The 13,821-nt window shown below is 55.8% G+C and overlaps 2 protein-coding genes across 2 annotated transcripts in view; one reads left to right on the forward strand and one right to left on the reverse strand.

Annotated features, from left to right (window-relative positions):
* The first annotated feature begins 935 nt into the window (after positions 1-935).
* Positions 936-6,201, forward strand: LOC119107644 (YEATS domain-containing protein 2). Its single transcript, XM_037231157.1, has 3 exons — positions 936-957; positions 4,639-5,256; positions 5,550-6,201. Exons 2-3 carry the CDS (start codon positions 4,639-4,641, stop codon positions 5,820-5,822), a joined length of 891 nt encoding a protein of 296 aa, XP_037087052.1. The 5' UTR covers positions 936-957; the 3' UTR covers positions 5,823-6,201.
* A 93-nt stretch (positions 6,202-6,294) lies between these two features.
* The window catches only part of LOC119108115 (Down syndrome cell adhesion molecule-like protein Dscam2), a 49,067-nt gene continuing 41,540 nt past the window's right edge, over positions 6,295-13,821 (reverse strand). The window contains exons 13-14 of the mRNA XM_037231693.1: positions 11,355-11,451; positions 6,295-6,977 (exon numbers count right to left, since the gene is read on the reverse strand). Coding sequence (XP_037087588.1) covers positions 6,773-6,977; positions 11,355-11,451 — 302 coding nt within the window. The 3' untranslated portion in view covers positions 6,295-6,772. The remainder of the gene's footprint in view (positions 6,978-11,354; positions 11,452-13,821) is intronic.

Genomic DNA, 13,821 nt, shown 5'->3' on the forward strand with positions numbered 1-13,821 from the left:
GGACCGCTCAATGCTGAATTCGTTTCATTTTTCTCAAGCCTTGGGTTTCTTTGTGCCCGTCTCCCACTGTCGCATGCGATGGTGTGAATTAAGGCTGTTAAAATTACATCAAAAGTCGGGACTGCAAAGCTGTCTCAATACCGACACGTGAATAAGACGTCTTAAAACATTGCCAAAATGCGGGCGTGACTACGTATTTTAGCCTGCCATAAGGTCAGTGCTACGACCAAAACTTTGCAGGGCTATTACTACGCAAATTTAAGCTGCTGGCCAAAAAGAAGATGGCACACGAATGAAATGAATTTGTCTCGACTTCTCACACATTCCAATAAACTATAGCCTCAATGATCCATCATTAAGACTATAAAGATCAAGTCAGATAGCGATAAGAGAAAAGTGAGCTTTCAACAATCGAAGCACTTCACATACCACACTTCACCTCTGTATACTAACACATTACCAGTTACCTCTGGAGAAGCCCATACAAAATTGCATTGATGTATTAATGGCGCCATTTGATAGGTCAATGGTTGGTTGGTGCAAAACCGGCCGAAATGGCAGATGTTTAAATGCAAGTCTTAAAACTGACACGTGCCAGGGCAAGTGTTACAATCACCTCCCGCAGTTTGACATCACCAGCAAGCTCGGGATCAAATCCATCAAACCTCCTAACGTCTTCCCTCGACACAGAAAAGGCTCTCGTGCACTGCAGCTTTGACCCGACATGCACTGCGCCGGCTCGCCAGACCTCGTCATACGCGACCTCGTCTGGCACTTCGGCACCCCGTGATGGGGACGCGGCGCGTCCTGGCCGCGCCGACGCGCCGGCCGCGCGCTCGCCTGCGGCTGCGGAGGCCGCGGGAAAGGGCGCACGCACCGCCGCACCGCCGTATAAAGGCGCCGCGCGCCGCCACCGCCGCATCAGTGCTGATCCGGCGGTGGACTGAACGACGCAAGGTGAGCACACCAGGCGTGTCCCGCTCCGTGTCAGCAGTGTCAGTGTCGGTGCCAGCGGCGGGAGGACGGCGGCGGCGAGCCGACGGACCCGAGGGGATGCTCGGCATATGCTGGCTGGCGTCATCAAGCTCGGCGTCCGAACGCCATGAGTTGCGTCCTGGTTCTCACTTTTAAAAGAGCGTTGATTTTGCCTATTGACAGCATTACCTGAAACAGACAGCTAGCGAGGTCGCTGTCGGACCCTGCTGAGGTCGCTGTCGGACCCTGCGTCACACATTGCTAACCTTGGAACTCGATGTACAAGCTGCTTTTCGGGTGTTATCCCATCAGTATTCCACTTCTAAGCAGAATTTTCATAGCTTTTGCTGCATTTTTAACGCCTCAACAGCTGCTAGCCAAGACCTCTGGAACGGCCCGGTGGAATGCCAAATTGTCCAAACTGGATACAGTTTTACAGCACCCCTATGTGAGCGCCGGATGAAAGCATTTCATGCCCCCCTGGTTTCAGAACTTTTGTTTTTACTTTTATCAGTGGTGCGAGGAGTGGGGTAGGTGGTGGGGACCATGGGGGGGGGATTGAAGGAACCAACCCTTTTTGCTACTTACTTACTCATCATACTTTTATGAAAAACGTTATGAGTTTAAGCCCCCGTAGGTTTTAGACAATTGAACACCAAAAATACAGTACGGTGTAAAGAAAGCAAATTTCCCAAAGCATGAAAATAAAAGGTCGAAAATTAAATCCAAAGTAGAAATGCATGTTCACGTTAGCTTGATTTCTCGGATTTGGAGCATCTCCCCTAGCCTCAACATAGTACACGCGCCAACACCTCTTGGTGGTACTAAAACATTTTTTTTTGGAACTCAGCACAGTTCTGGACATCTTTAGATGCTGTTGTGTAGAATTAATAGCCTCAAAAGACCGCACCGTGTGTAGCAAGCTAGCGTTTTGTTAGCTCAAATAATAGTACGTTTCATACATCCCGTAATTTCCGCTAGCAATCGAAGGTTAAATTTTTATTTGAACCACGTACATATTCCATAATACAGAAAACATGCATCCCTAGGAAACACTGAATGATCTGAAAGCATTGCATGGGCAAGAAATGCTTTAATCACTTTTTATCGTTCGTTTATTTCTTATCCCGAATTAAGTTGCAGAGGTACGTGTTTCATTTGAGTGGCACGTCATTCAGTCCCGAGTCAAATCACATCAGTTTTGAAAGGCATCCGTGCCCCGTAATTCACGTCATGAGCCGGGTTTCACTCTCGCTGGGCTTAGCGGCGCGTTGGTTTCACTCCGGCGGCCTATCTGCGCTATTCACCACACTTAACGCGTTTCTCACGACTCGGGCACGCGTTGGCGCGCCGCAAGCCGCTCCGGTGTCAGGCGTTATCTCAGATGCGGGACGAGAAGTCATGCACGACGGTGAAACCATGTCCTAGTCGCGGTCACTGGCGGCGGCTAGAGGCCGACAGCGCTGATAGCGGGAGCCGAATATGCGCAGCGTCTGCGCGCTGAGCTTCGCCGCTCTCGTTCAAAAGGTGGTCGCCTGGCGCGGGGTCGTCCAACCCTGCAACGCGACCCTGCGGCGAGGACGGCCCGTGCGGGAAATGGCCACCAGGTGGCTTGCTCATGCGTTCAATTAGCGTAATGTGCGGGTTTGGGTGATGAAGATACTGGGACGCTCGCGTGAGTCAACGCACGTCACACGCCAGGGAGACCCAGCGCACGTTTTTGTGACGGTGTGTTATTTGTCACGCAACCTCTGCAGCACTGCAAGGGGCAAGTTCAGCCACATGGCCACCGCGAGTCACTTTTTCACCACCCGTCATGCTGCTATTGACAACTCTCAGAAGAACTACCGGCGGATTACTGGGCAGATTTGCATTCATTGAGCATGCAGTCGTCCCCCCGGCGGTCCCCGTCAGAGGTCTTGGCGCGGCGTCAAAACGGAGGAGAAAGTGAGGTGCCGGCACAATCACCGGGTTCTGGAGTTCATCCCCGGGCCCCGGGCTACCGCATCACAACACAGCGCGCGGGGCCTGGCCCGCACGCTGGTAAGAGGCCTGTTGACGGTGCCCCCGGCGAAAACTGCACCGTACTGCCGCAGTGGCCTCACCGGGGATTTTTTCACCTCAAAGTGCAACTCGCTTACTCGGCGAGTCTGTAGCAAGGGAGCGAAGAGCCCAGCGTTCAAAAGTGGAGAAGGCGTTCGGGCGTAAGGGTTGGGATGCTGCGTCCTATGGTACGTACCCATTTGTTACGAGGGCATAAAGCGAGCAAACAACGGACGTAACGGTACATCTCGTTGCTGGTCGGCACCGTTACCTGAGACTGTCCGTAGGTTTACAAGCAAACCCAAATGCTGCTGTTGATTTGACTGCTGCATCACAAGTTTTCCTCTCACGTGCTGTGCATATCGCTGCACGGTCTGAGGTCCGGTGTCTCTTCCCGCTTCACTGCAGCTTGAGAAGGTGCTGTGGTGCTATCAAGGCGTCTTACTTGCTTCCTGGTTCTTTAGGTTGTTAGCATAATTTGGAATGCGGCTCATGCATTTGTCGCTCAGCCGCTTATCATGAAGGATCCGACAAAGCATTGCGCCTCCAAAACAGACTCCGATCATCGTTGCTCATAAGACTAGCTAGAACATGCACTTTCCAACTCTCTCTCATGAATAATATTGTATGCATGGAAAGCCCTTCCCACCACAAGTCACCTACGCCGGTATCCCCTCCCCCCCCCCCCCAACCGCTCAGGCCGACAGGCTAGCTATCACAGTGAGCGCAATTGGCCTCGAAATAACAAATCACCGGAGCTTGGAATGCTATGAGTCTAGACCAGGGCTTGCTTCAGTTCTTTCGCATGGTTCACAGAAAGTGAGACCGAGAGTGAAGCAACTTCGAGTTGATGGGAACATTTCAAAACGACAGACGTGATTCGTCACTTTTGCAGCTCAGCTGGCTGATGAGTGGTCGAGTCGCGACAGCCTAGACTCGGGGCGGCTCACCATTGGTACCTTCGCGCTGCGTTGTTTCATCGCTTCTGTGATTCGATAGGCCCTAAAAGAACCCCAGTTCCTTACAACGCAATAGTCTTGAAGCCGAATGCAGCATTCCACGTGTAAGGGACGAATCCCACCCTGATAGTGCAGCGGGTTAGCTCTAGCATGCTCGTAGTCTGCGATCACACGATGAGATAGTTTAAGTGACCATCAATTATCGTAGCCTGCTGCAGCGCCGCCAATGTTGAGAACCACAGTCACCACCATCCACCACAGCCAACAAGCGGAGTTGGCGTCAAACCCCCGGCACGCACGAAACCTGCGCAGCGACGTGTACTACCGAAATCGCCCCGACCAGCGATGTCGGCATAAATGGCGCAGCCGCCGCCGGCCGTGAAACAACGCCCCGTAGCCCGCAGTGACGTCACAGACAGCTGGGCGACGGAGCGACAAGGTCGTCGGCAGCCAGCTGACGGCTAACTGACGGGCACCCACCGCAAACCCCAAAACGGCCGTTTTCTCACCGGCGTTCTCACGAGCCCGCGGTCGACTCGGTAACCCTAACGGCGAGAGAAAAGCGCGCACATCAACAAGCGTCGCGAATTGGCAGACGGCGAGTCCGGCAGAGCGACGGCACTCCCCCCGACTGACAACTTACCGGGCGTCTCCGTTTCAGATGCTGCGACACATTGCTCTGGTGTGCCTGGTGGCAGCGGCCTCCACCAAACAGGTGGAGAAACGGCAGGTCGGCCAGAGCTACGGCGCGCCGGCCGCCGCGGCGGGCGGCTTCGGCGCCGCGGCTGGAGGCTTCGGCGCCGCGGCTGGCGGCTTCGGCGCCGCCCCCGCCCTCGACACCTCCTTCAACGGTGTGGGCGTGGGCGGCGGCGGCGGCGGCGCCGTTGGCGGGGGTCTGCGGGGCGGCAAATGCCGCGACGAGACCAAGTACATCCTGACCTGGACCAAGGCCGTCATCCCGGTGACCGTGTACGACACGCGCACCGAGTTCCTGCCGACCACGCTCTACAAGTACGTGACGGAGACCGAGTATTACCCGCAGACGGTGGTGCAGCTGGAGACGACGACGCGCGCCGGCGGCTCCGAGTATCAGGAGGAGACCAAGATCGCGTACCGCACCAACACGATCGAGGTGCCGCAGATCGAGACCGTTACCTCGACGCTCATCTTCACCGAGGACGAGCATGAGACCGTCACCGAGACGGACACGTTCACGCAGACGCAGGCTCAGCAGTACGCTGTCACCGTCACCGTCACGAGCGTGCAGCGCGTGCCACAGGTCTGTACCGCTGCTGCACCTGGCAGGGGCTCCAGAACGCTCGGTGTGGCCGTCCGTTTGCCAACAATTTGGGCAAACAGCCGAGAGCGTGCCCTTTTATAGGTTTATCTGCTATCTCTAGAGCTTCAGAGTCACGATATTCATTGTCACGATGTGCTGTGAAGTGCCATTACTACGTGTGCTGTCAGTGCTATGATGGCACCATTAGCAGTGCATGATGCGAGTGGATTGGGTTTTCGGTTAGCCACGCGATGAATTCCTTGCCCGCTGACACCGGTCTGCCCGCTTTCCAGATCCAGACGTCGGTGACAACCGAATACCAGACGCAGTACCAGACCCAGTACGCCACCAACTCGTACGATGTGGTGCAGACGGAGACCAACAACCAGCCCCAGGTGCAATACATCACCAACACCGTCACCTCCACCAACCGGCAGACCGTCGATGTCACGCGCACCCAGCAAAACGTGCAGACCGTCACCAAATGCGCCCAGCAGCAGCAGCAGGCGCAGCCGCAGCCGCAGCCGCAGCAGGGCTACCCCCAGCAGCCGCGCGGCAACTACTAGACACCAGAGCAGTCGCACATCTCGCATCAACTCAGTCCACCTAGACTAAGTCATTAGGTTAAGGCCCGCGAATTCCCATGCTGTGATATTGTTGTTGTTGACCGGAATGTGGGGAGAAGTGTTCCGCTGGTCGGACCAGTCCCCCGTCGCTCCTCGTGTCGTGTGCGAGTGTCCAGTGCCAGCTTGACGCCATCATTTAGCCGCTCGCGGTCGACGCAGTTCGAAACCGCTGTAGCTCTCGCTATGGATGTGTGATCTATTATCGTTTAGTCGACCCAAGGTAAAGAACAGCTGATTGCCCACATGAGATACTCGTACGTGTATTTATGTATTAATTATTCCTGTACAAAGGTTTTTGTAATAAATGAAAACAACTACAGTTTGGCAGCAGCGGACGAGTAAAAACGTCGACAGTTACAACGAACAGGAGGCCAGCTCGCACAAAGCCTTCGTGCTGCCAGAGAGTTCTCTCTCTGAGACTCAGGACATCTAACAAGTTTAACGCTAGTACATGGCAACAGTCATATATGCTTGAGCCATACAGCATTATCTTCCGAACTTGAGGCGATCTACGCAATGACCATCTCACATTTTCACTTTTCGCAACACATTTTTGGCGCGGCGTCTACACGAATGAGATTGTGAACGCGTCACCGAGTTAACGACTACGTCATTCGTGACTGCCTATCCATGTTGCTGCTCAGTGGCGCAGACGGAGACGGGCCAGCGGCCGCCTCCCACCGTTCACCCGTCCACCTCCACAAAGCCCGGTCGCTCTGAGCGAGGCGTTGGTCCACACACCAGCCCGTTCGAAGGGCGGCTGGAAGAGGCGACGACGCCGTCGTCAGGAGCGGCCGACGCGGCGCCGAAGCCCGCTCGAAGGGCGGCTGGAAGAGGCGACGACGCCGTCGTCAGGAGCGGCCGACGCGGCGCCGACGGTCCATGGCCGCTCACACATTGATGCTGAAGTCGCGGCCCTTCAGCTTGTGCGCCAGCGCGCGCAGGTCCAGCTCAGCGTCGGCAGCCTTGCGCGCCGTCAGCTCCTGCTGCATCTGCAGCTGCTGGAGCAGCAGCGTCTCGACCTCGGCGGCGGTGCGGCCGCGACACGCCAGGTCGGCCGCCGGAGGCATCAGCACCGGCGTCTTGGTGCGCCGCCTGTCAGGACACTGGGCGTCAGATCACAACGACCTGGGTAATACGCCGATACGGTAACTGTCCACTTAGCTGATCTAGGTCATCCTACTCAGGCATTTGGGCAATAGCCGGCACAACTGCTCCTTGCAGACCTGGACTACGCGTCACGAACAGATTAACTCTTAAATAGATGTTTCAACGTGAGCGATTAAGGGCAACAAATTATATGCATCGTTTTGTGTACCTTAAGAAGCTTTCGCGATGCCGTACGGATGGTGTTCTTATGATATTCGTAAAAGCTAGAGATGATCGCAACAGACGTCTCAATTGCTCCCAGTCTGATCATAAGATTGATAGCGTCGCGCGGAAATACTGGACTTCGAAAATGGTGGCACATTCCCTAAGGTCTGGTAGCGGCTTCAAACATCCCATCATTTGCACGCACCGCACACCGCTCCGTGGACGAGAGGATGACAAAAATTCGATCATAAAAACCCGACGCCCGTGTAAAAAGGACGAGTGCCACCGTCATGTCATGGCTACTGCCGCTGTGCGAAATTGATAGCCGCCTGGTGTCAGACAGAGTTAGCCAAGCCACCTGAGACTGAGAGGCCGACAGATCGGTTGCCAGACGCTTCAACGGACCGCGCCAATCACAAGTCATTCTTGTTCGTCTCTGTAGTCCTGGCAAAGAGGGAGGTAAACAACAATAACAGTTGTTAGCGCGATTACGTCAGCAGTTAACTAATGAAATGTGACGAGTTCTTGTGACTTCAGCAATCCTAACACTCTTGGCTGCATTTCATTTGCGCTTTATAAGTTGGCTTTGACAGCTGTCGCGGAATACGTCACCATGCACCAATATTGGCTATATATCTACTGCGTCATGCCATGTTAACGTCTGTCAGGTTGTGGCGGTTCAATGGACCGCTTGAAGCCGCGAAGATCGAGGCACGTTGCGTGTGCCATCACAGCTGTGCACACTGCACACGCACACGTGCTGGGATTCATTTTATGAAACTACAATCAAAGTAACTGGCTGTCTCAAATACAACTGCTGCTTCAGAGAGGTGCTGTGTCATGAAGATGTTTTGCTCGTCTACAAAAAGTGTTTCCACCAACAAAAAGATGGAACGTGGGTGGTGAAATTGGGTGATTACATACGCCGCGAGGGTTGCAGTTATGCGAAACTCGTTAAGAAAGCTGAAGATCAAAACGCGACTTCAACACCAAATGTGTAGCATCTTAAGTAAATGAAAACAGCTCGATATTTCTTGGAATTTGGGGCTATATTACGGGGAACCCAGCATCCGTGATAGCTGCTTTCCCCATATAGTTTGATCCCTGTAGTGACAAAGCTATCTAACCCATGGATCGTCCAACGCATTTTAGCATGTTTTAAATACGCAAAAAAGGCCATCCACCACGACCATACAATTTCAGCCTCTATGCGGGGCTACGAGGCACAGAACAGCGACTAATGGAAAAGATACGACACGGCCAAAGTATGCAGAATAGCACCAATTTGGGAGCCACTAAACCTCTCTGGACACGGACGTATGCTTCCTGGAGCATGCAGCAGGTAAGGAGACCAGCGAGAGAGACCCGTGGCAAGGGTCTTCAAACTTTAAAGTATTCATTTTTACTATGAGAGAGCCCATCTGTTTAGTGAGAGAGGAGAGGACAACCTCCACTCCTGGTCTGTGTAGGCGTCCTCCTACGCGAGGACGGCCCTGAAATCTTCGGGGTCGGGGAATACACCGACCTCGAAACGAGAGGTCTTTTTCGGAGGGGAGACTCTTGACATGAAATACGTCTAGATCGTGACGGTGCAGTTCTTCAGACCGTGGGCTGGTACACAAGCGGCAAACAGCGTATCTATTCGCGCGGCATTGTAATGCCACCGACATCGGAACGGAAGCGCCATCACTTCGCAAGGAGAGTGAGCGACGGTCTACAGATGTGCCCCGTCCAACACAGAAAACCACGCATTCTGGGAATTACGATAGAGTACGGTCCTTCGCACCATCAAATTAAGTGAAGTGACGTATGATCTAACAAACTCAAGGCGTTTAACACCTCCCAAGAGTCGGGCATTTCTGTCAAAGAGGCCATCAGGCTTGTTATGACTTCTCCCTTACGCCGCCCCCAACGAGAGCGCTCCCAGGAAATAATGGCTTGACTTCCCCAGTTTATTCTCGCCATGTCAGCCAAAGGGCAGCCGTTCAACAGCCCGACAGACCCGGTGCCGGCCACCTGGCCGGGCCTGCCTCCAGCTGTGACGGTCAACAGCGCACACCCACAACAGTGAGCAGCCGACAAGAGTGGCCGCCCGCAGCCGGCCGCCCGGCCGACGAGAGCGGCGGCCCGCAGCCGACCGTCCGACTGACGAGAGCGGCGGCCCGCAGCCGACCATCCGGCTGACGAGAGCGGCGGCCAACAGCCGACCGTCCGGCTGACGAGAGCGGCGGCCAGCAGCCGACCGTCCGGCTGACGAGAGCGGCGGCCCGCAGCCGACCGTCCGGCTGACGAGAGCGGCGGCCCGCAGCCGACCGTCCGGCTGACGAGAGCGGCGGCCCGCAGGGCACCGATGCGGCGGTGACTCGACACAACCCATCTCGCTCGCGGCGCTGGCGCAACACAGACGACCTTTGTTCGGCGCGCCGGCCAGCGGCGAGATATTGCAGGACGGCGGCGGTCGAGTGACTATTTTAGCACCGCCGTGGCCTCCCGCTAATTCGCCTCTCCCGGCCCCATCACACACACGCTGAAAGCTGAAGTGATGGCGACGAGCGCCGCTGGCGGTGGACGATGAATGAGCGCACGTGTTGTGTCAGCTCTATAGTGGTCACTCATACCAGTCATTCAATAACGCCTCGAGCCCAGCATGTTTCGATCAGTGTTGTTGCGGTTTTTGAACTGATGCAAGGCAAAGTGATAGCGCATGAAATGATAATTTGTCAAAATGACGATTTCCAAGTGGGCGAGTGGCGAGCGTGCCGAACATTCGCAGGCGGTGAATACATTTGCCAGGTTAGGCCGGATTCCACAACCTAGAGGGATGTTAAGGTCTTGCGGCGTGTCCGGCACTACGAAACACAACAAGCGCCATACGCCTTTCACAGAAGGCCAAGTTGTCGGAGAAGTGTTTACCATCCCGACACAAAAAAGGCGGGGTGAAACCGCCCGGAGGCAGGCACATGGCGCCCAAGCTAAGACAAACATCCATTCGGTGCGTCATTTCGGGGACGTGACAGGTGTACTCAAGCCGGTGACTCTTCATGTCGGAGGCTCCTCCGTGAAGTGCCACGTGCCAGAGGCGGAGGCTATCACTCGTGAATTCACAGCGCGTCGGCGACCATGACCACAGAGGAGCGGCCTCTCCACCGCCCGCCGTACCCGCCCGTCGCCCCGCGCAGCGCGACGGCGCTGCGGCGCCGACTGATCGGCAAACTTGTGCCCCACTCCCGAATCCAGCTTGCATTGGCCTCAGGGCGCTTGCAATGGTGACCTGATCCTGCAAGGGGTTAACTACCCACTTAGAATGTGATGTGAACGAAATGTTAAATAAAATGCCGTTGGTGGGGACCGGCAGAGCGAGGTTGTAACAGCGGAGGTGCAAATGGCCAAAGAACTTCATTGTTTGAGGGGCAGATTGATTTGTCCTATTAACCCGGGCTTGTCCATGTAATATGGTCATCTTGACACATTATCACTCATGTGCCGCGACCATTCTTGCCCAACACCGGCAAACCAAATTAGGGTCCTATTTTGTTATACAAATCATAGAATCACGCTACAGCATTGTTCGTCAACTGCGGTCGGCTGACAGGCTCGGATACCCGTTGCAGAGTAACTAGTAGATGACACACATGCACATGCGTGCGGGCGTGTCTGCGTGCGTACGTGCATAAGCAGATTGAAGCATGCACCCGCATTTTTAATGGCTGTAACATTTTGAGCACCAAAAACTTGAGTTACCTATTCGTAATCAAATTATAAATCAGATTCATCCATTATGTGCTGGAGTCAGCTAGGATTTAAGTCTAATTCTCAACAGCCCCGTTGAGCCATATTCAGATTTAGCTTTATTTTCCTTTATTCGGACTCGACATCGATTCCGCCCAAGCGCGATCAAGCCCATATCTATTGATCAGAACCCAAGTCGACGGCCGTGGAGTAGCCAGTGTCACGCGCGTCGCGCGACCGCGGCCGCCGGCGATAATAACCCACAATTATATTGGCACACAGGGGTCGCGCTCCAGTTCTGACGGCCGCGGCGGGCCGCCGGCGCGCCGGAGCGGGGTGGTGCCGCTCTCATGGGACGTCTGACGAGTGGCGGAAGGGAGCGGCGGCTGTGGGAGCAGACTCCGGGGTCGCCCGCTGCTCCTTACCCACCTCTTCCGCCGGGCACGCTTCGACGAGAGCGATCTCGACCTGAGGTCAGGTGACGCCTGGCAGGAGGAGCTGGAGGACTCGGCGTACGACCGCTGATCTGTCGGCGAGCGGCGAACACGTCAGCACGGCAGCGGCGATCACATCAGCACGGCAGCGGCGATCACGTCAGCACGGCAGCGGCGATCACGTCAGCACGGCAGCGGCGATCACGTCGGCACGGCAGCGGCGATCACGCCACACGGCAGCGGCGATCACGTCAGCACGGCAGCGGCGATCGCGTCAGCACGGCAGCGGCGATCACGTCAGCACGGCAGCGGCGATCACGTCGGCACGGCAGCGGCGACACGTCAGCACGGCAGCGGCGATCACGTCAGCACGGCAGCGGCGATCACGTCAGCACGGCAGCGGCGATCACGTCAGCACGGCAGCGGCGATCACGTCGGCACGGCAGCGGCGATCACGTCAGCACGGCAGCGGCGATCGCGTCAGCACGGCAGCGGCGATCACGTCAGCACGGCAGCGGCGATCACGTCGGCACGGCAGCGGCGATCACGTCAGCACGGCAGCGGCGATCACGTCAGCACGGCAGCGGCGATCGCGTCAGCACGGCAGCGGCGATCACGTCAGCACGGCAGCGGCGATCACGTCGGCACGGCAGCGGCGATCACGTCAGCACGGCAGCGGCGATCACGTCAGCACGGCAGCGGCGACACGTCAGCCCGGCAGCGGCGATCACGTCAGCACGGCAGCGGCGATCACGTCAGCACGGCAGCGGCGATCACGTCGGCACGGCAGCGGCGATCACGTCAGCACGGCAGCGGCGATCACGTAAGCACGGCAGCGGCGATCACGTCAGCACGGCAGCGATCACGTCAGCACGGCAGCGGCGATCACGTAAGCACGGCAGCGGCGATCACGTCAGCACGACAGCGGCGATCACGGCTGCCGATCACGTTAGCACGGCAGCGGCGTGTAGATCGGCAGCGAGACGACGATGAGTTTAGCAGCGGGGCGGGGTGTGGGTTAGAAGCAGCGGAGCGGTGTGTGGGTTAGAAAGGAAGCGCCATGTGGGTCAGCAGGGCAAATAGCGAGTAGTGTGTGTAATGTGTAGTACCTGCGCTTCCTCAAGCATCGTTAGTACCAGCGGGTGGACATGGTTCAGGTGAGCGGGAAACAGGTACATAACCAGAGTCAGGACGGACACTACGCATGTAAAACAGGCGGGACGCTCCTCGGATAAAACAAACAACACATATAAGCCGACAAAGTACAGAAGAGTCATATGTGCGACACTAGGAGAGCCGCAGCCACACTCGTCAGCCAGCGCGGTCTAGCGGCGACGCAGACACTACCCAGCTGCTCACATCGTTCCCGTCACCGAGACGTACCAGAGCGGGCAGCACGGCCAGCCGAGAGTCGCCCGTGGCCTGACCTTGGGTCGCGTGCACGTGGGACGTCATATGTATATATATATATATATATATATATATATATATATATATATATATATATATATATATCTCGTCTCTCTCTCTCTCTCTCTCTCTCTCTCTCTCTCTCTCTCTCTCTCTCTCTCTCTCTCTCTCTCTCTCTCTCTCTCTCTCTCTCTCTCTCTCTCTCTCTCTATAACATTTCTCCCAAGGCATTACACATGTCTCCAGTCGTATATGCAGGAAGAGAGAGAAACGATCCTTGGTCCTAACATCAAGTGAAAGGACATGATGACCGAATTCCGCTCCCCCCCCCCCCCCCCCCGGTGATCCACGGGACGGATTTACCTAAACAAACTATTTTGGTTCCGACCGCTTCTTGGGATGCTTTTAGCCTCCATTATCTCTGCTTTCCGACAGCATGGCGACATTACAGTAAAAGCTTAAGGACAATGAATATATAGCGGAGCCTGTAAGTGACAGGCCTTCCTCAGCAGAGGCCGCCATCAGTCATCCAGTGACAGAGCGTCTCCAGGGGCGTCTTCAGCGACACCTGCCGCTAAATTACCAGCTTACACGTGCTAACATGTCTGCGCTCGCATGCATGCGTCGATTCCTTTCTACTTTCTATCCATACACTTGATCTACCAGGGCGACCGCCGACGTTGAGCAACGTTTGTGAGCACATGTCGTTTATCACGAGAAGATTCACCTTCACTGAGTCAGATGTCTATCCTGCTCGGCCGTAGCCGGTGGTACATCCGGCCACCCGGTACGGCCGAATAAGGCCCAGGACATTCTACCACAGGCGCGCCTAGGGAGTGATCTCAGCACCGGAATAGATAGCGCCGACCTCTCACGGGGCGAAAGTGCCATGGTCCTGGCGTCCGTGCCAGTGAATGGTCACCGTAAACTAGGGGGGGGGGGGGGGGTCGGTCGGCCACGGCCGCTGCTCCTACGACAGGACCTTGCACACCCACGCCGACCACATCAGTCGTCCACAGAAGGACCCTCCTTTCCACACTGAGCCTCCCTCG

This window comes from Pollicipes pollicipes, unplaced genomic scaffold, assembly GCF_011947565.3.
Source record: "Pollicipes pollicipes isolate AB1234 unplaced genomic scaffold, Ppol_2.1 Scaffold_6686;HRSCAF=7923_pilon_pilon_pilon, whole genome shotgun sequence".
Classification (NCBI taxonomy): domain Eukaryota; kingdom Metazoa; phylum Arthropoda; class Thecostraca; order Pollicipedomorpha; family Pollicipedidae; genus Pollicipes; species Pollicipes pollicipes.